At 46.0% G+C, this 25,126-nt stretch overlaps 1 protein-coding gene across 4 annotated transcripts in view; it reads right to left on the bottom strand.

The window, feature by feature from the left end:
• The window catches only part of LRIG1 (leucine rich repeats and immunoglobulin like domains 1), a 133,142-nt gene that overhangs the window by 15,666 nt on the left and 92,350 nt on the right, over window positions 1-25,126 (bottom strand). For 3 of the 4 annotated variants that reach the window (XM_072598726.1, XM_072598727.1, XM_072598730.1), the window contains 8 exons: window positions 20,496-20,633; window positions 17,496-17,639; window positions 15,462-15,605; window positions 14,382-14,525; window positions 9,564-9,707; window positions 6,846-6,926; window positions 1,222-1,293; window positions 297-368 (listed from right to left, as the gene is read on the bottom strand). In XM_072598726.1, coding sequence (XP_072454827.1) covers window positions 297-368; window positions 1,222-1,293; window positions 6,846-6,926; window positions 9,564-9,707; window positions 14,382-14,525; window positions 15,462-15,605; window positions 17,496-17,639; window positions 20,496-20,633 — 939 coding nt within the window. The remainder of the gene's footprint in view (window positions 1-296; window positions 369-1,221; window positions 1,294-6,845; window positions 6,927-9,563; window positions 9,708-14,381; window positions 14,526-15,461; window positions 15,606-17,495; window positions 17,640-20,495; window positions 20,634-25,126) is intronic. The other variant, XM_072598729.1, reaches the window with a different exon arrangement.

The following is a 25,126-nucleotide window of genomic DNA, read 5'->3' as shown; positions in this document are numbered from 1 at the left end:
GGCAAAAACAGAGATTATTAACATGTGGGTGGGTGAGTGAGTGACAGAGAGACAGAAGGATGGATCCCTCTGGCTGTCTGGTAAAACGTAGGGACCCCTTTGCGGGAGGTTTTTAAAGGCCTAGAATCCAATGCACAAGAATTCAAAGGAAATCAATGATACTGAAACTGTTACCTTAACTTTTCTGTTTACTGTCTCTGCCCTTCCTCCCAAAGCCCACAAAGGCCCTCCCCCTTACATAAACACAGTGTACATGTGTGTGTGCACACACGCACACAGCATTCCAAATCACTTACAGCTCTTTAAGATTCTTCATCTTAGCAAAAGCATCAAACTGGATGGACCTTATTGCATTTTCTCCAAGGTTTCTGAAAAGGACAAAAAAAAAAAAGATGCCACACTGGCCCAAAGAAAGCTCAGTTCTTTCCAGAATTTTCTTTGCACAGATCAGTATCACCTTCAATTAAGGGGAGGGGGCCATGACCCGATGGAGGTGCTTACTAAACTCTTGTAGGCTCTGTAAAAATACCATGCAGTCACCCACATGTCTTTGTGGAGCTGGCTCACTCAGCATTTGCAAAGGTACTTTGCGTGGTGCCAGGCACTGAATGTGCAGAGACAAAAATGAAAACCAGCCTTCACCCTCAACGGCCTTGCATTCTATTGGGAAAGAAAGGCCTCAGTAAATCATTAACTAAGAGTTCCCAGAACAACTCCTGAAGGAGACTGGCTACAAAAAGGAAATAGGTGGTCAGAAAGCTCAAGCACTTCAAAAATAGGGACAAGAATGACGTCTCAGCTCTGCTCTATTTTCTTGGAGGCAGAGGGAAGAACTGATCAGACAAAGGGCCCAAGAGAGAACATTTAGGTTTCTTTTCCGATAAAGCTATCCATTCTGGTACCAGACACTGGGCCAGGGGAGGAGCCCTGTGTGATCCTCAGGCTAGGAAGGGAGGTGAGGAGGAGAGAAGATTATGTATTCCAATACCAATCCCCTTAATTGAGAGCACCCTAATTTGCCATATGTTCTCAAACTCCCTTCCTGGCACCGATCAAATAAAGGGCAAAGTTGAAGCTGACTTATAACGAGAAGGAAGCAGCTGGCCTCTCCCAACAGCCTGGCTTCTCAGTTTACAAAGACACTATTAAATTGCTAGCAGACTTCTCGGGCAGCCCTGCTTGGCAGCCCTCTCCACCCAGCAACGCATGGCGGGTACTCACAGGTGCTCCAGGCCCTCCAGTCCTGAGAATGCTCTCTTGGCCACGGATTTGATCTTGTTTCCAAACAGAGTCCTGCAGTTTCCAAACAGACAGTACCCAGATGAACACAAGGAAAACTGCTCTCCAAAAAAATAACCGACTGGGGGTGTGTGGGCGGAACGGGAAATGGGAACGAGACAAAACCTAGTGAGAGGCAAGATCCGAGCCTGGAACAGAAACCCGACTTGCACCAAGCCCAAGAACCTCTCCCCACCCCCATATCAAAATGCAGTTCTTTTCTCTTTCTTAGAACTTACAAGTGATGACCAGCTAAAAAATCACAGCCTTGCCCTGCCCCAAAAGGCTGGCTGCCCCGTGAGGTCATCTCCAATGACCCCTCGAGGACAGCAGAGGAGACAAACTCTCCATGTGACCATTCTGGCCCCTTCTCTGCCAGTGGGGAGAGGAAATCACAACTCTTAGTTAGTCACACAAATATGGCTGGTAATGGAGATCCTCAGGGAGAAAACAAAGACTTGGTGCTCACTTCAAGGGAAGAGCAAGGAGAGGCAGCAGCCTAGAGAAGCTAAAGGGGGTGGGGGCATGGCCTCTCTGGCCAAGGTCCCTAAGAGTTCCCTCCAAGGGCAGAAGCAGGAGTCATGAGAATCCACCAAGAGGCAAGTGGAAGGGGGCTGACTGAAGGACAAAGTGAGCCTTCTCCAGAGGTCTTCAGGCAAAAGCCCACTTGTGCTGAAGGTTTTTTCCTTTTCTGCAAGAATTTTGACTAGGAAGACCCCAAAGCTCCTTCCAGCTCTGAAGGTCTGTCTTTTTGTGAAATTCAGTCTAACCAAAAATGGAATACCAGAAGTGCCCACAGCCACTGCACATTCAGGGCGCCCCAAGGCTTGGGAGAGTTTCAAGTTACAACCCTTGGCCCCACAGGCAGGCCTAGATCACGCAGCTTTCTTGAGAAATAGGGGTGGGAGCAAGGAGGAGAGGAGAAATTATCAGAAAAAGATGACTGTTCTTGACTTCTCCATTTAGAAGATGCCTAATGGGCACCTTCCAAGTCTTAACTTTCAGGCAAGGTTGAGGAATTTTCTCAAGACTAAGGGAGAGGAGAAAGCCTACTTTGCTTCCCCTGACAACTTTGCAGAAAAACAGCAGTAGCACACATGTATATGGTGTCTTATCCCCCAAGATTCAAAAGTACAAGCATCATGACCATTTTACAGATGGAAAGACTGAGGCTCAGAGATGAAATAGTTTGCCCACCATCATGTGACCAGCATTTGGAGGAACCAGGAGTTGAACCCAGCTGACTTCTGATTTAGGATCTAGGCGGTTTCCTGACACCACAGCTGTCCTCAATTATCCTCCCTAAATGTTTAAAAATGAGCTCCCACGGGACAGTAAATACAGGTCACCTTATCTCACACCAGGATTAAGCCAGGTTTTACTTCTTCCACTTGTGTTATTTCCAGTGGCCCATTTTATATGGAGGGAAAGCTTTTCTTCCTGATGGGGACAACACCATTTCCAGTCACTCAAGGAATGGTTATTCTGTTCAAGGCCTGTGTGAGACACATGCCACAGCTGAATGAACCGAAGCCAGTCGCTGAAACCCCAGGCAGCCCTCCCACTGGTAGGGGGTTTACTCCCAGGGGTTCTCCATGCTGAGGTAATTACTGTTCACGTCCCACGTCCCACATCCCACGTCCCACATCCCACGTCCCACATCCCCCCTCCAAATTATCCAGCCGGCAGATCAGAGTCCTATTTATTTCCACCAGAAAGTATACAGGGAAGAGAAAGAAATAAGCAGAGCTTAAATAAGGAGCAACGGGTTCTCCAGTGTGTCCACAATTCCAGGGAAAGGGTGAATGGACAAAAACTGAAACCCTAGACCATGCTGTGGTTTTCTGGATTGTATGGGTTTCCGCTGTCTACACACTCTTCTCCCTTCTATTCATGATGCATAATCAAGGCTTTGGTTGGATCTGAGAGTCTCCCAAGGGTTTCCAAACTACCCCAAGATATCTCGGAGAGGAATGGCGGCTTGGCTTCACAACTAAGGAAATGGATATTGAAGGAAGCCATTAGGACTTACAGACTCTGGTGCAATGTCACTCAGACCTACTGTGTGCACTAAAAGCATCTTAGATCCCCCAGTTATTGATATTCCCACCATCCAAAATGGAAATTCAAAACCCCAATCACCAGGTCCCCAAAGCCTTAGCTTTAGCTAAACCAATCTTTGCCAATTATTAGGTAGACATAATCGTGGGCCCTTAGGTTCCCTCCTGGGAAGATAGTCTGCCGCTGGTGTAGCCTGGAGCAGAATAACCTGTTCTCTTCCCCTTTGTGGGCACTGACCTGAGGGCATAAACTCATGGCCTCCTCTGTAGGGAAAGACTCTAAATCCAGACAGTTCTATAGAGACAAAGCTGAAAAACACTGATTTACCACTGAATTCTAGCCTGACAGAGGGCTGTTTTTCCCCACTGTACCTCTCTTTCTCCTCCCCCCAAAATCTTCATACCCCCCACTTGTAATTCAATATTCCTCCCCTTGGTGGACCCCGGGGCAAGCACTTGTCATTACCCATTGGCAGACATGACTAATTACTCTTTTACTGTAAGGAGAGCCTGTGAGCAGTTATTTTGGTGACCAGGCCATTCTCCTTTTCCTCCTCTCATACTATGCATTTCTGTGGCATGATACAGCCCATGAGCAAGTGTTCAAACAGTCTGTCACAGGGACACCCAAACGTTACTGTCCTGGCCAGGTCTGGCAGGGCCTGTGGGCACCACAGGCAGGAGGAAACAAAGCCCTCCTGTGGCATGAGCTTGTTCCCCTACCAAGGACGGTCCAAGTGAAAGAATTCTCTAAAATGACCATGTTCAACAGCTACAAAAATGAGGGTGAGATTTTTTTCCCCCTGTTGTGTCTTTACTCAGACATTCTGTAGTCTTTCCTTTCTAAGAATATTTGAAAGGTGGCCAAGCCTGGAAAGAACCCCAGGTCCGTCAATAAAGGGCATTCTGCCCGCCCCCTTTTAGCCTCACCTGATGCTCAGGATTTTCAAAGACAAATCCTCTCCTCCTGTTCTCCTGTGCAGAGTGCGACTGCTTCACTCATCTGAAGGCTCTCCACAAAAGTGACCCCATTTTCTATCCTAAAATGCTCTGAAGTCTTTCCATGTTCAGTACCACGACTGACACCAGGGCTACTTGGGAAAATAGTCTATTAGTGGTGGTTTTTATGGGGAAGGAAGTTGGGGTGGTGGTGGGATAGCTTAGGGAGGCAGGAGTGTAAGATGAGTTAAAAAGAACAAGAGACTGTAGTAATACTAGTACTAACAAGGCGGCAGAAAGGATAGAGACCTGGACCTGGAAGCAGGAAGGCCTGAAACTGAATGAAGCCTCAGCCACTCACTGACCCCAGGCACATTTACCTCAGCATCTTCATCTGTAAAATGGGGATATAAGAATACAATCTACCTCCCAGGGCTGTTGTGAGGATCAGATCAGATAATATTTACAAAGTGCTTTGCAAACATTAGAAGTGTCCACTTCCTTTTTCTTATTACATATAACTACTACTGACTATTACAACAATTTAAAGTCACATCAGTCTCCTTGTGATCCCATTTGGGGCTTTTTTGGCAGAGATACTAGAGTGGTTTGCTATTTCCTTCTCCTGCTCATGTGACAGATGAGGAAACTGAGGCAAACAGGGTTAACTGACTTGCCTAGGGTCACACAGCTAGTGAATGTCTGAGGCTGGATTTGGACTTTAGAAAATGAGTCCTCCTGACTTCCTGACTTTCTACCTGAAGCGAGAACTGACTCTATCCAAAAGATAGGCTTTCTGTGACATTCCTAACTTTTCTGGAATGTTTTTCATGTGCTCCCTGTCAAGACCAGAAGATATCCCCAACAGGTGCAGTCACAAAACTAGATGAGACCATTAAAAGAGAAATTAAGGGAGCCTAGCAGGTCTGTAGGGAAGAAATGGGGAGAAGAGTGGAGATGGAGTTATCTGTATTAATGGGGGATTGAAGAGCACAGCAGAAAGTGGACTGGACTTGGTGTCAGCACAGCTGGTCTGCAGTACTACTAGGGGTATAATCACAGGCAAACTGCTTCACCTCCAAGCACTTTCTTTATCTGCAAAATGGGGACAAATCTGGCACAACCTACGCCTTACAAGGCCCTTGAGAGGAAAAGAAGCCTTAGTGCATTACGAAGATGTGTTATGAACAAATGGTCCAAATGATCTCCTCCTACAGGACCCAGATGAGCTACCATTTAGAGCTATTCAATTGTGGGGCAGTTAACACTCACAAAATCAGTACAGAAATTGCTTGGTTTTCTGAAAGAGTTCATTGAAATTCAACAAATACTGTTTTAACAAAGGGATAATTAATTCAAAGAAATACAAAAGCTTGAGGGGACCAACTGATAGCACAGTCAACAAAGTCACCCAGCCTTTGAAGAATTGAAGAACCTTAGGGCATAGGTGGCACACTGGGTAGAGTGCTGGGCCCAGAGTCAGGAAGACCTAAGTTCAAATCCAGTCTCAGACACTGTGTGATCCAGGGCAAGTGTCATTTAACCCTGTTTGCCTCAGTTTCTTCATCTGTAAAATGAATTGGAGAAGGAAATGGCAAACCACTCCAGTATCTTTGCCAAGAAAACCTCAAAAGGGGTCATAAAACAAACGACTCAAAATGACCCAACGGGGGTGGGGGTGGGGGGGGAAGAGTGCAGTACCACCAAAGGCATGGCCATTCTGAATAACACTGCTTCTTAGGAAACCTTTCTTTATTTCAAGGCTAAATATGCCTCTTTGCTCTTCCCCTCATTACCTCTAACTGTTGAAAGAGCACTCACATTAACTTTCTTTGAGCTTTCAAACTCATGGTTAAATTCACTTGACTGTACCACACAAACTGGTTCAATACTGGTGATTGCACCTTCCAAACATTTTTGTCAGAACTGGAGATAAGGAGCAAAGGCAACTCATCTCCCAGTCCTTACTTCCCTTGGTCACCCTCCATCGTCAGGGCAGATCAGAATAAATAAAAGTAAAAATAATCAATAATATAGATAATAAATGGCATATCGTCAGAGGAATATAAAAATGAGGGCAAGGCAAAGACAAGCCAGCTAGTCCACCCGGCCCCAATGAGCCTCTAGAAAATGAACTGAGATTTACTATCCCTACACCATCCCCAACTCCCTCACACATACATGCAGACGTCCCTAAAAACTGAGGCTGAGCCAAAAGAAATCCTTTGAAGAAATCTGGATGATGTTTTCATGACTAAAAATAGTCATTTATGACCTAAAGGCCTTGAGACCCTCTTGACGAATTCAGGTGTGCGGAATACATAATGGTTCCACCAATAAACTTGGTCCCAGTGTAACAAACACATGGGGGCTCCCATTGAAGGCTACTGGTGAGGCCAGCAGATGCAGGCTCTGAGAGTTCTCCATTTTCTCCCCCACAAAAGAAGATCTATGTCGAGGTCTGCCATTCTCTGGCCAAGCCCTGAACAAAGGCAGATTCCAGGGGAGCGAAGGGAACTTCTCCACAGATGAGGGGATCAACGGGACTTCAAACGCTGAGATACTCACAGCTTGTTCAGGCTGTCTAGTCCCGTAAATGCCCCACTGGTGTCTTCTATTGTGCCCGAAATCTCGTTATGGTTCAGATCCCTGGGGAGAAGACAAAAGGAGGCTCACAATCAATTTCTCAGGCCTGAATCGATCATTCCCAAAGGACAGAAAAGGGACTGGGAAGGGGCTGAAGGAACATTTCCCCTCTGCAAACTTAAACATACATAGGCATGTGGCCAGAGCGGAGCCAGGGCCTGGATGGTCCTTGAGGTCCCCTCCAACTCTCCAGACTTTTAGGAGTACACAAAGGATAATACAGGGCATCCCAGGAGTCTTAGTGCATAAACATAATGCCACACTAGGAGTTTGGGAACACCTTGTATAGGTGTAGCGGCCACCTTTGCCCTAGAGTAAAATACCAGAAAGGCTCTGCCTGGCCTGGCCTGGCTTAACTTGTTCAGGAAACACACTTTTGAAAACTAATTCACTTTGCTCCTTTTCTAAACTAGAATCCTCTTGATTGCTTCAAAGATGGCTTTCAAAAATTAAAAAAAAAGAAGCAGATGACAAATTAAGGACCACTTCTATTTGCGTCCAATGAGCTCTGTTGACCATGCCAGGAAACATGGTGGTGCAGCACACCATGGCGACACTTGGAGTCAAAGGATCTGGGTTCAAACCCCAGGTCTGCTTCTGGGGTGTCCCTTCTCTGGATCTCGGCTTCCCCATCTCCAATCCAGGGGGCTGAACTGACTTCTGGGGGTCCCTTTCCCAGCTCCCAATCTATGGCCTCACGAGCCAAGCCCACTCTCTCCTCAACCCTTGTTCCTTCTCCCAATCCTCACCAAGAGAAGCCCCTTTCCCACGGCCCCCCTCTTCATCTTCTTTCATGTCAAGGGAGTCTCCAGGCACTTGGTCCCAGCCCCTTCAAGTGGGCCAAGACATCTCAATTGTGGCTTTCTCTGGAAGCCCCTAGAAGGGAAGCTTTGGGGCAATCTTTGTCCTGCTGAAAAGAGCCAAGACATCTCACCACTGAAAAGGGAGAGTTCCTTTTAGTCCTCAGCACCCCCATTCTCTCCTCCTGAAAAGCCGGCTCTCCTGAGCAGCCCTGCCTTTGTGCTCTCTCCTCTGGCACCCCCAGCCCAGCTGCCAGTTTCCTATTTTTTCTGGCCTGCTGAGCCTGAATGGGGCTGCCTTGCTAATCACCTCCCTGTGTTGCAGGGGGTCCCCAGCCTGACCTCTGTGTAAAGGTTCAGCATTTCAGCAGTTTCACCCTCACCAAAGGCTCCCCCACCAATAGGCTGTAATTAAAGCAGGCTCTGGTTTTTTTTCACTAGGGGCCCCACCAATACGCCTGAATTGGAAGGGCCTCCCTGACTTGTTTCCTCTTCCCTCTTTACTGGAACTCACTGGGGGCGCCAAGGCCCAAAGCAAAGGGGCTGTGAACTCCACCACTCGATTTCTTTGGAACTCTCCAAATGCTCACATACTGGCAGCTGCCTGGGAGGAACATAACCTTCTGAATGCCAGCCACTGAAAGGCCTCAGAAAAGCCTTGCAGTGACTTCCTCCAAGCCCAACACAATGGAAACGAACAAACCAGCCTCCCCAAGCCCAGGAACCCAGGAAGGAGACGCCATCCCCACTCTTCTTTTGTCTGTCCACTCTTAATGAGGAAGGCCCCGTGAATTGGAAAGATGCCCCCACCCCCACCCTGGCCAATTCCGCATACAAGCAGCCATCTAGTTTGGACCGTGGTGGTTTCCCACCAATTCAGAGCACAGTGCTCCTCCGGAAAGGTCAGGAAAAGAACACACAAAATAGCCCCAGTATACTTTTGGACTGAATGGAAATTCCCCAAGTCTTAGAAACCAAATCACAACAGGGAGAGACCCAGAAGCAAGAAGATTGCAAGAGCCAGGCCCTAAGCCCCACTTTACTCTGGGCCAACTTATTCATACAGATGATGGAAGACATCCATGTGGTCCATGAACGGAATCTAAAAGACACCACTGCTACTGTCACCGCCACCACTATCACCATTGCCACCACTGCCACCACCACCAGGAGGAGCCCACTCTACCAGGCCAAGGGGACTCCAGGAATTGTGACCAACTTTCAAGAGCCATCAGTAGAGCTGACAACCCCTGGGAAAATGCTCAACGTTTCTGGCTCTCGACAGGTTACTTTTCAAACATGCCCATGGAGCATAGACCTTGACAAAGTATGCACCTGGCCTGGGTTTTGATCATACCTGGCCTCTCAATCAAACACCATTTAATAAGTGCCTACAGCAACCTAGAGACTGTGCTAGGCATTAGGGATGTGAAGAAGAAAAGGAAACAAGCCCTGGTTTGGGTTTGGATCCAATCTACTACATGCCAGGAACTGAGGAGAGCTGTTGTTGTGGGGGGGGAGAGGGGAGAGACAGGAAGAAAGGAAATTGTCCCTGCCCTTCTACAGGGAAAACAAAATAAATGCAGAGTAAGTCCATGTGGTTGTGGAGGAGGCACTAGCAGCAGGGAAATCAGGAAAGGCCCCACATAAAAACCCTTGAGCAAACTTTGAAGGAGGCTGGGAAGAAGTCTAAGAAATGGGCATGAACTCCCAGGGCTTGGCCACCCCAAAATGAAGGGCTTCCTTCTGCTCATTCCTCCTTATCTTTCAGCATCCAACAGGGCAACAAGGGCGCTCCATTGACACTTAGAGACAACTCAGATGCTTAAAAAATACTTACAAGACCCGCAGGTTTTTGAGTCCCTTGAAGGCACCTTCTGCAATGTGGCTGATGGAATTGTGGTTAAGTCGCAAGATCTGTAAAGTGCTCAGGTCAGCCAGGATCTCCTCATCAAGTCGGGTGAGATTGTTGAAGGACAATATCCTGAGAAAACAAGATGGCGGGATGGGGGTGGGACGGTAAGATAACAAAAGCCCATCAGACAAGTCCTCTTCTCATCACCATCCCTCACACAGATCTCCACACAGGCACTCATGAGGAATGCTGTCTTCAGTATTCTCTCCATACCCAAGACAAACCGGGCCACAAGGAAACCAGTGGATCAAGCAAGTCTTCCTGAGATTCCACTGGCATTTCACCAAAACCTCTAAGTTCATGGAAAGCTTAGACTGCACAGGATTTCCCCTAAGTAAATGTAGTGACTTAGGAGACCAGAAAGGGACATCAACCAAGTGTCCAAACCATAACCACAGGCTGCTTGCTTTTGTAGGCAGCTCAGCAATGGTGGTTGACTAGCTGTGAGGTCTGAGGTAGAACACTTTACTGATCCATTCCTGGGCAAACCTGCTTTCTGTTGGGGGTGGGATCCCTGCCCATCAGCCTGCCCCCTGCTTCACATATCCCATGACAGACCAATAAGATCAGGAGTGCTGACTGTACAAAGGGGAATGTGAAATAACACATTTATTATCATCAGTCAGTGGTCCACAGTGGAGTCAAGTCAAAACGTGTGAAGGACCTACTGGTATCAGGCACTGTGGTAAGTAAGCCCTGGGGGTCACAAAGAAAGGTAGAGAGGTAGCCTTTCTCTTAGGGAGCCATCATCCAACAACTCGGTATAAACAAGCTCCAGACAGGACAGACCACAGATGATCAACAGGAAGACCAAACACAAGGACACAGCTCATGTGACTGGCCTTACATGGCACAGTCTGGAAGCTGATCAGACTCAACTCCCTGAAGCAGCCAGCAGAGGGTGCTAGTGTTTACAGCACCAGCCATCACCTAGAGCAAACACCTAGCCCACCTCTACCAGGCACCTCGCCCCCAAGGAAAGAGCCAGGTATAAAGTCGGTCCATGAGCCCAGGGTGGTGAGCCTGCCTGCTCCCTGAGCTGACCCCACCTGAGTGCTGTGATAAGGGAGCTGGGCAAGAGCTCTTCAACATCCTCATGTGTACAGGGCACCCTCCGGGGAAAGGAGGAATACGCACAGAAAGCACCTTCGGGACGTGTCTGCCTCCTGGTCGTTAGCATGATCATCTCTGCTACTGTCATCATAATTAGTAACTCTAAATAATAATAATTATTCTTATGACTACTAGAGTAGGTCTCTCCCCATCTGGCCTAGGCTGGCAAGCCTGACATCAGGACTTGGGGTTGGGAAGGATCCCAAGAGCACAGAGGGACCAGAAATAGGGCCAGTCTGATGCCGAGGAAGGAAAGTCACACCACACCTGTATGAGAACCTAGCTGGGAGGCGACCCTAGGGGAGAGCTGACTCTCAAAGCCAGCTTCTCCCATGGCAACTCATACTGTCACCACCGCCCGTAACAACGGACATTCCTATGCAGCAGTACTGTTGATAGACTGATCGCTTATTTTGTTCTTAAGCTGTGCGCATGAATGTTGTGTGTGTGTGTGTGTGTGTGTGTGTGTTGTGTGTGGTGTGGCTCTCTCTCTTTCTCTCTGCTGGGAATGTGGGGGGAGGGAGGATCCAGGCAAGATTAACATGTTTGAAGGAGTCACGGAGCCACATTCTTTCACTCCTCGAGAAGTTGTAGCATCAAGTTATACAGACCTGGCAGACGATCAAAATCATGTCCTCACCTACGATGAAAGAATCCGGCTTGAAGAAAGTCACGTTAAGGCCGGCTGTGAGCATACTTTGATACTGTGCAAAGGGGTCTCCCTGCTATGACTGGCAAAGGCACGCTCACCTGATGCTTTCCCAAAGGGGGAGAAGGGCAAGCTTTAGAGGATCTACCTGCCGCCTTTGTCTCAACCATCTGGAAAACACCATAAAGTGCAGCTCTCTGGGACTTGGGCTCTCCTCAATGCTCTGTAAACAAAGCTCAAAGACTGTGCCATTCTCCAGGGGAGAAAGGAGCCGTTTTGTAGACACATCTCTGCCTCCCTAACCTTCTGTCCAGCACTAAGAGAATTTGAGATCTGGAGCCCAGAGGCACCCCCAAGGCCACCCCGGCCAATTCCCTTGTTTCAAAGATGATGGAACAGAGGCCCCAAGAGGTGGGAGGGCTTGCTTGGGGTTCTGTTACACAGAAGCAACAGGGCCAAGATTCTAAATGCTCTAAGTTTTCAAAAGCACAGTGAGGCAAGCTTTCTAGTAACTTAACTCACACGGCATAGGGGTGTTTTCACAGTCTCTTCCAAGGGCTAAGCAACAACTCAGTAATACACACACATACACACATATATCCATACACATAGAAAGCAATCTGGGACTATTGGAAAGACATAAAAATAAACAGAAAGAGTTAACCTAAATATTTCCAGGTGGAATAACCAATTGGGAAGAAAAAATTAGATTTAATGCACATGATGAAATACAAATAATCTGATCCAGAAATAGGTATAAAGATGTTCCCCTTCATCCTGCCTCCCCCACCCCAAGAATTAAAAAGAATCACATCTATGTTTCAGCCAATCACCAAGCTGAACAAGTGGGCCTCCTTCCTTGGAGGGTATGTGTTACTGAAAAAGGAACTGCTAGAGTGTGTAAAAAAAGCCTCTGATACACTTCTCAGTGAGAACAGAAAATCCAGCCTTGTCTGAGATGAAGTCTGGGGAGATTTCCAGGGGCCGCAAGATGGTCATCACAAGGCGGTAGTGGCCAGAGAATTAACAGGGAGGGTTGGCCAAGATTCTTGGGGGAATCTCTCTCACTGCTCCCTCCTTCACCCCAGACAAGACTCGCATCCTAAGGGAGTAATGCTGGCCATATAAGATGGTTATAATAAAATGCTGGTTATCATTGCTAATAGAAGAAAACAAGGATGCAGACAGCATGAGACCATGCAGAAATTACAAGCAGAGGCCAAGTGCAGCCAAGCAGAAAGGTCATCCCCCAGAACACCACCTCCAAGGTCACCTTCCATCTGCTGTGTCCTGCAAGCAGGGATTCTGGTTTTACCTTCCTTTGAGTTCCCCCAGGCTTAAAACACAGTGCCTCAGGACATCAGTTGGTGCTTAATAAAGCTTCTTGCTTGCCACTGTTTTCACATTATCTCCCCCATTAGAAGGTAAATTCTAATTTACAGGGAACATGTTTGCCTTTGAGTCCCTAGTGCCTGGCACATACTAAGTGGAATGACTGATTTAACTAATTTAATCCAAAGGATTCCCATTACAACAATCCCGATCCTATCTGACACTCCAACAAAACAGAATCTACCTGAAGGCAAGAATGTTTCATTTGTGTCTTTACATCCCAAGGGCCTCCCTAACAGCATCTAGAACACAGCAGGACTCTCTTAGAATGGCCAAGATCTCCCCTCAGCACCATCACTGGACAAGATCTTGGACAAGCTGCTAAACCTTCAGTTTCCCCATCTGTAAAATGAAGCAGCTAGGCTAAAGGATCCTTATGGTCCTTTGATTATCTGCATTGATAACATTCTGTGATTCAGTGATTCATGCCCCACAAAACGTTACCAAGACTCTTAGAGGATAAAGGACTCTACATCTTGGGTAACTGATGCTGGAAAATCCCTTATTTTATATTCTTCTAGGGAGAAAAGTACTTTAAATGCAGGGAACCCATAAATAGAGTAGAAGCCATCAAAGGGCACTATTTGTGGTACTTCATTCTGTGTTTGCGATACATGGGATGGTTGTTAAGTGATTTTTTTCAAAATAATTTCTTTGCTTTCCCCCTTTCCTATTTATTTGTGTATTTTTAGCTTTCAACATTCCCTTTGATCAGATTGTTAGTGATTTCTAGTGGGCCTTCATGTCTACATACAGCCTCCTGCAAGGCGGGCCTCGTCTGCTCTCCTGCTGGGTGTCACTTGGGGCTACAGGGAACAAGGCACCTTAGGAAGGGCTCACACCAATATAATGCTCTAGTGAAGTCATCTCCCTGGACAGCTGGTGGCATCCTATGAGATACGTTCAACAGGTATGAATACTATTCCCATTTTACACGTCTGCCCGCCTCTGAAATTGGGGAGTAAGGATGTATCTTTTAAGGAAGGGTTTTCATTCTCCACTTAAGGGAGACCCTCCTATCTCCTTCAAAACAGGAGAGCACTGTTGGAGATGGAGGAGATGATCCAATAGGCAACAGGTGTGAAGGAAGAGAAGTGAGCACTCCAGCTAATAATCCAAGTCTACACCCAAGGACCCCAGCTTCCCTCATTATATCCTTCCTCCCTGGATTTGGGAACTAAGTCAAACCCCCATTACATAGCCTAGAATTCCCTCCTCTTTAGATAGCAGAAGAGTGAGCTGCTTCCTAAGGCCTATACAAAGTCACATTCTCCCCCAAGATGAGGAGAAACAGCTCACAAAACCCTCCAGGGCATGGGCTGTATGGCAGGTAACCACCTTTCTGGCATTGAGGCACAGGACCGGGGAAGGCAAGAGGCTTCCTTAGCACAGGGAAAGACACATTTCCTAATGTGACTCTCAGAGTCCCGAGATCCTCACATAAAAACAGCCAGGATCCAGAAAAGGTCTCCTTCCTCCTTTCCCAGGCAGGAATCCCACCCCCAGCCACCAGAACCTGTATTATCCAAATGCATTCACTAACAGAGCCTTTGGCCCTGTCTCAATAACAGCCAGTGGTTGGCACTCACAGTTCATGTAACTTCTGGCAGAAACGCCAACCGTCCCGGTTAATCCGAGAGATGGCGTTGTTGCTCAGGTGAAGCTGGTGCAGGGCAGTGAGGCCGTAGAGCGAGCCACTGTTCACTTCTGTTAGGCTGTTGTACTCCAGGTGCCTAAAGGGGCAGGACATCCAAGAGCAGAAGAGATCAGAGAAGCAGCCTGCCACATGCCCATTTTTTAAACAGAGAGCTACTGAATGCCCTTTACCCCAGCTTGAGGTTTGGGGGGAATCTGTTTTCCCTTTATCTCCTGCTCAGGGCAAGAGCACCACTAGTATTCCAGACCCTCAGAGTTCATCAGAGCGGGAGTCCCTTGAGGGCAGGGCCTGTCTTTTGCCCCTTTCTGTATCCCTAGCACTTGGCACAGTGCCCAGCACATAGTAGGCACTGAATTTTTAAGTCAAAATAAGTGAGATTTTGTTTCTCATTTAGTGTATTTCTCCCTAGTTACTTAAAAAAATGAGCTTTCCAGTTGTAAACATCTGGTAAAGGACAAAGCTCCTATGATCAAAGTAAGACATCTGCAATGTCCAGAGAGGCATGATTAACCTAGGAGAAGGATGATAAAAATAAATCTCTCAAAATAAACCCTACATTTCAAATCCACCTGGAGACCAAGGATAACTCTAAAGTCCTAAAACCACATCTGGCTAGAAGGTGTGAGGGAAGTCAGGGAGAGGATGTGAGAAACTGTTCTTTGGTTCCTCCTCAAAAGTGGCAGAAATATGAGCATGATATAGAAGGTGGGGGAACTGGGGAGAGGAGCAGGACTACCTTTAATCCTCAAATACATAAATCCTAAACATTGGTCCACCTATTGAGGTTTTCTCCAAAGTTTAGAAACAACCTGTTGAAAGAAACATCAGGTTTTGGCCAGGGTTCCTTCTACCCAAAGTCACAGAAATTCCCATGAGTCAAGAATTGTGGCCCATTAAGTTGGAGATCCAAATTAACCAAGAGAAAGGGGTCTGCAGGGTCACTGAAGGGCCTTCCCCATTTCGGGTCCCCTCCTATTGACAGGGAACACAATCCTCCCCCTCGACTACTTACAATACTTGCATCTTGGACAGGCCCCAGAAAGCCCCATCCGTCAGCTGGCTAATGTTATTACGTTGCAGCTTCAACACATCCAAATTATCAAGCCCTTGAAATGTCAGCCCTTCGATCAGGCGGATTCGATTCCGGTTCAGCTCCCTGATGGGGAAAACCAAGAAAATACATGAGGAGGAGACTCCTTGCTGTCCCTGTGGCAGGGTAGGTGGGGGTCATTGGTGAGAGCATGCAAGGAGACATAAGAACTTAGGGAAACTGAAATCCCCCTGGCTCCTAAGGAAAGGAGTATCAATGCATGCCCATGGCCAGGGAGACAGACCTGCCCTCGGACTGGCACAGGACAGAATGACACTGAAGATGGACCATTAATGATGAAGGAAGCAATAATGCAGAGATGCTGTCTTCCGATAAGGCCCTGATCAACCATTTCCCCTCGGCCCCTGAATGAGCTCAGCTCTCACATTTCATCTGCTAAATTTCAGAGGCGCCATTCATGACAATGAATGAAGAGGGGGTTCTGACTGTGGTCAGAAGGCTTTCCTCTAAGGCTGCTCTAATTCAGTAAAATGAACTCTACCCTGGTATTTGCTTTGTTCAAGATTGGAAGCCTGAGTCCAGGAGGAGGGAGAAAATTGGCCAGACGGGTCATATAGCGATAATCCACCTTGCATCCTGACTTTGCCACCCCCACCCCCCACAGGAAGAGAAGTGACACCAAAGCTCCACCCACAACTCCCCTTTTAAATGAAAAAATTATGTTTAGGGAAGGTTTAAGGGACAGAAACTCATGGCAGACTGGACACAGCCTTGCATGTAAAATCATATAGCCAGGCTTTGGACCTGGACCGGGTAATTTCTTAACCTGTGTCCTTGGGAGACTTAGGTCTTTCCTGTGGGTCACAACTTCCTCATCTGGTAAGTGGGAAAGTTTGGAATAGATGCTCTCTAGGATTCCTTCCAGCTTTTAGAACCTATAATCCATGAGCTCACTGGCCGAGTTTTTCAAGACAGCCTAATAAACCCTCACCCAAACTAAAAGGAAACATTCCAATTAATTCTGGTCTTAGTTCATATGAAGGGTTAATGAACAAACCTCTGTGAAGTCCAATCCATCCTTAAATGGGGACTTCTATATGCTAGCCTCAAATATGGCCTACTGAATACGTGGGGGGTGGAGGTGGGAGGGTGAATATAACAGAGAGGGGAATGAGTTCTAAGCAACAGACCTGAAAACAAATGAAATAACGCATGAAAAGCCCTCGGAAAACCTCAAAGTGTTTACTATATAAACAGGCTTCTGGTACTCAGTACATATACTGCCTCACACAAGGCTGGTGGTCAATAAACCTTATTGTTTTAAAATGTGATTTTCTTTCAACAGCCACATACAAGATTAAAAAATTCAAAATAAAACAAGCCTCCTGCAATTGTCATGATTCCATCCACTTCAACCTGGGTCATGTTTTTTCTAGGAATGATTTTAACCAAACTGGGTAGAACTGATGATCGAAACCTAGCCATCCTAACAGTCTCACGCCTGGAATGCTTCCCCAGACATTGCCACTCATTGTAGCCGTCTCCCCTCGTTACGTTTTATGACCCTTTAAAAGGGAACTGTGTGGCCTAGCAGATATGAAAATGAAAGAAGGAGAGACCTGTTCCCACCACCCTCCCCACCCCCCAACCTTGCAAAGAAAACACAATGGAAATCAATCTGTCCCAGTCAGAGCCAACTGAGTATTTAAAGTTGTAGGTCTAGGTTTCATTAGAGAAAATGCCCACAAGAATGACCGACTGCACATACAATTGATCTTTCTCTCGTCAACCTCAGGCCGCCAACACATCCGAGACCAAACTCCTAATTTGTTTTTATTGGGTGTCACCGCAGGCCTGTTAATAAGAGTTTACATGAAGTCTGAGAGATGCCCAGTGAGGGAAGAAGGGCTGCATGGGAGGAGAGGGTCCTTGGGAAAATTTCGTTTCAGTCAAAGTTTGGCTTAACCTTCATTAAAGTGCCCAGTTACTACTCACAGTTGTGTTAGTCGGGGCAACTTGAACGCTTTGGCAGGAAGCTGGGTGATTCTGTTCTTGTTCAGGCGGAGGGTTAGCAGGGACCGTGAGAGACTATCAAAGGCTCCCGGCTCCAGGGTACTGATGCGGTTGCTCCCCAGGTGGCTGTAATAAATCAGAACAGAAAACTGAGCAGTGGGATCAGGTCCCCATCATGTGACACAGCAGACGCACCCAAAGTAAGGCGCAGAACAAGGAAACAGGAATCAAGGCATAACCTATCCTCCCACCACCTTTCCCATCATTTTGCATCTTAATCCCTCCAGTGGCACCAGCCTTCTTGACATTCCCATCTCCTGACTCCAAGCAATTTCACTGGCTCTCCTGCATCCCCAGAATGCTTCCTTCTTACCTCTATCTCCTGGCTTCCTTCAAACCCCAGTTAACATATCACCTCCTAGCCTTTCCTGACTCCTAATTAATGCTAGCGCCTTCCCACTGTTGATTATCTCTGATTTATCCAGTAGAGTCATTTCCATGTTGACTACCTCGTTAGACTGGGTGATCCCTGAGAACAAGGCCTGTCTAGCACTTTCACAGAGCCTGATACACACCAGGGATCGATGGCCTAAGCTGGACTTAATTAGTTATCTGCAGACATGAATGGGGCTCTTTCTGAATTGGTTCATGTTTGTTTACACAGCTTTTCAACTGTTCTCTGTCTCCTGCAGAGAAAGCCCTAGATGTTCTAGCATTAGAACCTTCCAAAACGTATGGTGAAATCAGGAAAGGATTTATCTTGTGTAAAGCTTTGTGTTTATCCCACTCGTGAAACAAATTATGGTCAGAATAACTGCAGAAGCCAAAACTCACATACTCCCACTGGGCTGAGCTCCACTTCATGGCCCCCAAAGGCACCTACAGACCCAAGTTTTAAGAGACACTATTCCATCCAATGTAAGGAGGACTAAGGTGGAAGGTTGACTGGAAGAGGTCAAAAGAAGGCACATTCTCCAGATAACCCAAAACAAGAAGTAAATTCTCAACCAGTGGGTTCCATCAAGAATCCAGAAACTGGGAAAAACAGCCTTCTCCAGGAAAGGGTAGACTTCATTTTATAACCTATATGACAGGTAAGTTCTAGCAACAGTGTGGGGATGGAATTTTGAGAAACTAAACCCTACTTTCCAATGCAATGAGGAAGCACACCCTCCCCTCCCCCAGTTTTGTGAAGTGGGATTACATCTATAGCTACCAAGTACATTACAACAGATTTGTTTTGAAGCCAGAGGAACAGATACAGGCTCTGATGGACTGTAGGAAGTTATGCTACTCCTGATGGCTTTCCTTATCCCTATCTGTACATAAATGCTGACTTTCTGTACAAGAGGAAGAGGAGAGAGGCCAGACGGTGGGGTTATTTGTAGAATGGTTGTGGGAGAAAAAACAACAACTTGCTTCTACATTACAAGAGAGTCAAAAAGATGGCACATGGGCACTCCTTGCAAATTCTGCTGGACTATTTGTTCCCAACACTTCAGTTTAAATAGGGAAGTCTGATAAAACTGCGCTGGCTGCTCTAGACCAGAATAGAAAGGCCGCCTCTATGCCAACACTAGACAGTCTGGACTCTTAATATATAATAGTAACATCTTCATCATCATCATAAAAATAATGGTGACAACAGCAATAAACATCAGTGATAGTACTTTATATGCGATCTCATTTAACCTTCAAAATCACCCCTGTGAGGTTTGGGGAAAAGGAGCCACGGCCTCACCCTCTGTGCTTCTGGCCCCTCTGCCCAGGCAGACTTCTATGGGCTTGGGGCTACAAGCTGTTCGTGTTTACTCTAAGCACAGAAAGAGTATGTCTCACTTGGGCATCTGTAAACACTACCATTGAGCATCCTGGAAAGGCCATGTAATAAATTCCTGTTCAAACGCTTTCACCACAAATGGCTACATGCAGTTGACTCGAATGACCACAAGTCATTAGATATCTTATGGAGAGCGTCCACTGTCCACATGGAGGAGCACTGGGGCTTCTTCCAAATCCCTTTCTCCCTAGTGGCGAGGGACTTCCCACTCCCCAAAATTACCTTGATTTTATTTTGTATAGATCATGCACATATGTTGTCTCTCCCTATAGAATATAAGCCTCTTGAGGACAGGAACTATCTATTGGAACACTGTTGGCACTCAGTATTTTGTAAATGAATGAAATCTAGAAATCTCTTTTTAATCAATAAGTTTTCTCCCTTTTCTTCCACACAACCTTTTGTTGAAAACAAGCTGGGAAATGGACTCATCCCCAGAGGCTAGAAGTGGGAGCCAAAGATTTATATTTGATATACAGGAAAACTTCCCTGTGAAGCTGTCCCCAAGTGCAACAGGTTTCCTAAGGAATCCCAGAGGTGACCACAAGTCATGAGCTCTCTTGTGGAGAACAGACATGTTCACGAGTTAGACTGGATGACACTCGAACACCTTCTAATCTGGATGTTCTATGACTGGTCAACACATTTTACATACACAGAATTATGCTTAATGAATGCTGGCTGAAATTTCCTCTCTTCTCCATTATGTCTCAAGGCTTGAGTAATCTGCGTGGTGAACTGGACAAAAGAAAACCTACTAGCACCACCACCACCACTATCCAACAGATAACACACAAGCTGGATCAAGGGTGGGGAGAACCTAGGGACTCCACCCCTGGGCTGGATGATCCAATGCTGAATGAAACAGATGAGCGACCAGTAAAACATGTCAACTGCTTAGGTAATAGACTTTTCTAAAGAACTTTCCTGCCAACATGTTTCTACTCAATCTCCTCCACCAACCTTCCTGCCAAGAAACACTAGTCACCATTTTCCAGAAGGTGGAAGCACTATTCCTGGATCACTTGTTGATGCCCTCATAATAGAAGGGGAGTTGAGGTCAATGCTATAAAAATTCAGGTACGGCATCAGGGCCCTCCCCAAACTGCAGTGAAGATGCCCTTTGGTCAGAGGAAACTTACAGTTCCTTTATGTGCAGTCCATGAGGAAAACAAGTGTTTCGTACTTCGGTGACATTATTGAAACTCAGGTCCAGGGTTTGCAAGGAAATGTAAGGTTTCAGCTGGCTCCCTTCTATGCTGCGGATCTTATTGTGCTGCCTGAGAGACAGAGAGACAAAGTGAATATAAAGTCTGTTTTTCAAAATGAATGCATGACCCCATTATTTTTCTCCATATCACTGCTCTGCAAGCAGATCCTTCCTTGGGTCTTTCAGAGAAAATGTAACTATTCTAACAAGTCATTTCCTTACATGGTCCTTTACTTGTTTCTTCATATTAATCAAGCTTGGACTGAATTTGCCAAATATTCAGTAAAACAGGTCACAGGGTATCACCATGTTATAAAACGTGCAGAATTTTGTATAATCTCTAGTTCAAATCCCAACTGAGCTACTTATTATTATACATTGAATAAAGCATTTTTCTTTGGGCCTCAGTTTCCTCATGTGTAAAAAGAGGGGTTTGGAATAAATGACCACTAAAGTCCCTCCCAGTTCTAAATCTAGGATCCTACATCACACGCATGCACACACACGTGCGCACACAGCAAATTGCTACAGTGTCACCAATAAATGATGACAACGTACCTCATCACCACTATACCTCCAACATGGTTCCCGATATTAGGATTACAACCTATACAATTGAATTCCCTGTGCAAATTACAGAAAAGCAGAGAAAGGCTCAATGAAAAGATCACCACTAACAACTGAGAAGGTATGTGGTTGAGGGCACACAGACAGAAGTCTCTCTTGTCAAGAAGAACCTCCTCTCCCTTCAAGGCAACAATGAGACCACAAGTCATAAGGAGAGAGGCACTTACGTACAGAATTTCGGAGAAGATGAACATGATCAAAGACCTGGTCCCTAGAAGGGACCCAGAGAGAGGTCATCTGGCATCACCTCAACACCACTGGGAGACACTAATCTGCACAGGAGGATCCCTGTGGGTCACACAGTGACTTAGTTTCCATATGGGAGGTTATCTATCTTTCAGTTTCATTGGATTCTTACTTATTTTGTTAACTATTTCCCAGTTACATTTTAAGCTGGTTCAGAAGGTCTCGGATCTGGCCCCAGACATGGGGTGTGACCGTCTAAAGTGGAGAAGCAAAGAACTGAACCCATATCAGTTCCAGTTCCAGCACCCTTAACACTGACATTTATAAAGGATAGTCTCTATCTGTGAAGGGCTATGCCAAAGCACAGTGGGGCTGAGTCAAGGAGGCAGCAGGTTTTGAGAGGCAGGGGGATCAAACAGACATTGAACACCCACTTGTTTGGTGATAATTTACAAGGGACTTCTAGACAGATATGGGTCAGAAGAGGCAATGTCAGGGAATATCTCCGATTCAAATTCTGTGAATTTACTGATTACCTATCATGCCTGGTCTGGAGTCAGGAAGACTCACCTTCCTGAGTTCAAATCTGGCCCAAGACACTTACTAGGCAAGTCTTAAATTTAACCCTCATCTGTAAAATGAGCTAAAAGAAATATGGCAAACTATTCCAGTATTCTTGCCAAGAAAACCCCAAATGGGGTTACAAGTGAAAAAAACACAGAAAATGACTGGATGACTTAATTAAACTACCATTGCGGGGAGAATATTTTTTTTTAATTCTATGGCAATGAGACTTACATAAAGCAAACAAATAAAGAATATAGAGATTATAGAGCAAAACACATGGAAAATATACAGAATTTCAGAAAAGGCAGAGACTAATGCCGGTTAGAATAACTGAGAGACAGGAAGACTATATAGAGAAGGTGGAATTCCAAATGGGCCTTGGGAAGGGAAGGAAGACTGAGGGGTTTATAGCACTTTTAAGAAAGGATGACAACACAAAGGCAAGAACACCCTCACAAGCACAAAGGATAATGTGACAATAATGAGAAGGGGGTAACTAGAAGAGACATGTGCTGGGAAATACATCAGAAAAGGTCAAAGTAAGGTCAGCTGATGGAGGGCCTCAGCATGAGATTTACACCTGATCGTCTAGGCACTGGAAAATACTCTGACAACTAAAGAATTTAAGTGGTTTGCCCGCAAAGCATGGCACAAAAATTCTACCCAAGAAACTTTCAATGAGGAAACAAAGCATTCAAAAAAGAGTAACAAAGAGCTTGGGTGCTGTGCTGGTACCCAGGAAATGTTAAAAGACAAAAAGGAGTATCTCTTGTAGGGTCTGCCCCTTGTAAGCTGGGCAGACCATCTATAAAGTAGTTATGGACTAGCAGACTTAAGAATCAATCCCAATGAGCATTTGTTTATTAAGCACAGACTATATGCCAGGCACTGAGGACAAAGACAAGGAAAGCCATGCTAAAAAATTAAGTGACTTGCCCAGGGTCACAAAACTCCAAAGTATCTGAGGTAGGATTAGAACTCAGGATTTCTCATGACTCCAAAACCAGCACTGCGTGCTGTCTTTATGGAAGTACATCAGCACACAGGATGGACTGAGGCAGAAGGGATATCAGAGATTGAGACCCCAGTTAGGATGAGACAACAGCCACGGTCAACATGATGGAATACAGTCCTAGACCTAGGAAATTATGGACAGAATCAACAATTTAGCCCTTCCTGCCTACGACACAACTCATGAAATTAGCTCACCAGTTCCTAAGCATTTATAAAGCAACAACTATGTGCGGGGCCATATTTTATGTGAATATTATGTGAACCATAAAACTGCCATATTTTATGTGAATTTATAGTTCTAGATTTTCTGACCTGTGTGCCATTTTTCTGAGTGTCTTTATAAGCTTTCTGAGGGCGATAACTACGTATCTTAACCTTCTGTATGTGGTTCTACCGCTCACAGAGACAGGGATCAGTTTGTGGATGAAAATGATGACCGTAAAAGCCACATGAAGGTAAAGGCTGTTGTCTTGACTCAGTATTCCCGGGGTCTTGCAGGTGCTTAGCACATTTAAGTGAACTGAATTTCTCACCTACGACAAAAGCCAAGAGGAGGATTTGGGACCAGCGTCTAACCATGTGACTCTTTTTCCCCATTAAAAAAGCTCAAAACGGCCTCACATTGTTTTCACTTGTTCTGTTCCACTTCCAAGGCCCCCGAAAGTGTTTGCCCCCTAAAAGCTTGTTTTCCCACAAAAGATTTGTTTGCTTTTTTAATCCCTTTTTCTGGCAAGCCCACACGGTTCATAACCACCGAGCCCTGGCTGGGGAGAAGAAAACCAGATGCTCCAGGAGGCCGGTGAGTGGTCGGGCTCCCTGGTTCTGCAGGCCAAAGCCCACAGGGCCCCCATCGCTCTCAAGAGCCAATTCTGGACACTTGAGAACCTGCTGACTAATGAAAGCGACTGTCCAGGGGGGTCCGAGCTGCTCAATGGGGAGTTTCTGAGTAAACAGTGTCAGAGTCCCTGGCCAATCAAAGCATTCTTGCACGCAGAACAAGGAACCCAAGCCGCCTCTTACAAAGTGGCATTTCTTTTAAACAAACACTTGAACAAATCACATCCAACGGGTATAAACAAGTTATTTCTTTCCCAGAAGTTCTGGGTCTTCTCTTTCTCACCCCTTGTTTCTTCATAAAGTCTCCCAGGGCCCAGAGCTCAAAACCCACAGAGAAAAAGGTACCGTTCCACGTGCCTGGGGAACATGAATCATGTGGGGAAAGGTCCTATTTCCTCCATCCTCTCCCTTTCTTTCCTTTTAAAATACATCCTCTGGCCCAAAAGAAACCAACCACTTTTCCCTTGAGTCAGAAAAGCATTTCCAGTTCTTTACAAGACGCTCCTTTGGGTGTGTGCGTGTGCGAAAACTGCATTGTAGAGAGTTAGCATGGTGCCTGGCACACAGTGGACACTTACTAAAAGCTGACTTATTGATTTATTGATTGACGGGGAGAAAAAAGGGGAGGGGGTCTAGGTTAGAAATCTGACTGCCACCAATGAGCTGCCTCATCACGGGCACAAGGTAACTCTTCTCGGCTGCAGGTTCCTACCCTCTAAAATGGAAGCAGTCTTGTCGATGTTTCACTTCAGGACCCAGGTAAAGAGGGTCATCTGTAAGCCTTCTTTAAGATTCTCCGTCAAGGTGATGCTCTGAAGCTACTGTGCGTGCTCATCCCAGGAGTGGGGATGAGGGAAGGATGGGTAAAGGGGAGAATATGGGAGGCAAAAGAAAACTTCCTCACACTGTGTGTACAAGATGATAATTGGGGAGGGCATCTCATATTATCCACCAGAGTCATTCAAGTCATTTATCACTCTTGTCTACATACATACATACATACTCTGCCTCTTGTCATTTACCACTGTTACAATCTTGGGCAAGTGACTACCTATCTGGGCGTCCATTTCTGCATCTGTAAAATGAGGAGGTTGGACTAGATCGCTAGGGTCCATGAAATTTTCTTTAAGAAGAGTTGTGATAGCTTTATTTCAGCACAATTGGTTTCCATTCTAATTCTGTCTTATATTTTATGCACTCAAAAATATTCCAAGGAGATCCATATATTTTACAAGACTTCCAAAAGAGTCCAGGATACAAGTTAAAGACGCCTGGACTGAATAGACAAAGATTGTTTCTACCTATAAATCTACAATGCTATCCCCCAAAAGC

The sequence above is a fragment of the Notamacropus eugenii genome, chromosome 3, assembly GCF_028372415.1.
Source record: "Notamacropus eugenii isolate mMacEug1 chromosome 3, mMacEug1.pri_v2, whole genome shotgun sequence".
In the NCBI taxonomy this organism is placed as follows: Eukaryota; Metazoa; Chordata; class Mammalia; order Diprotodontia; family Macropodidae; genus Notamacropus; species Notamacropus eugenii.
Note: the sequence above shows the minus strand (reverse complement) of the source record. Positions and strands in the feature narration are given on the sequence as shown.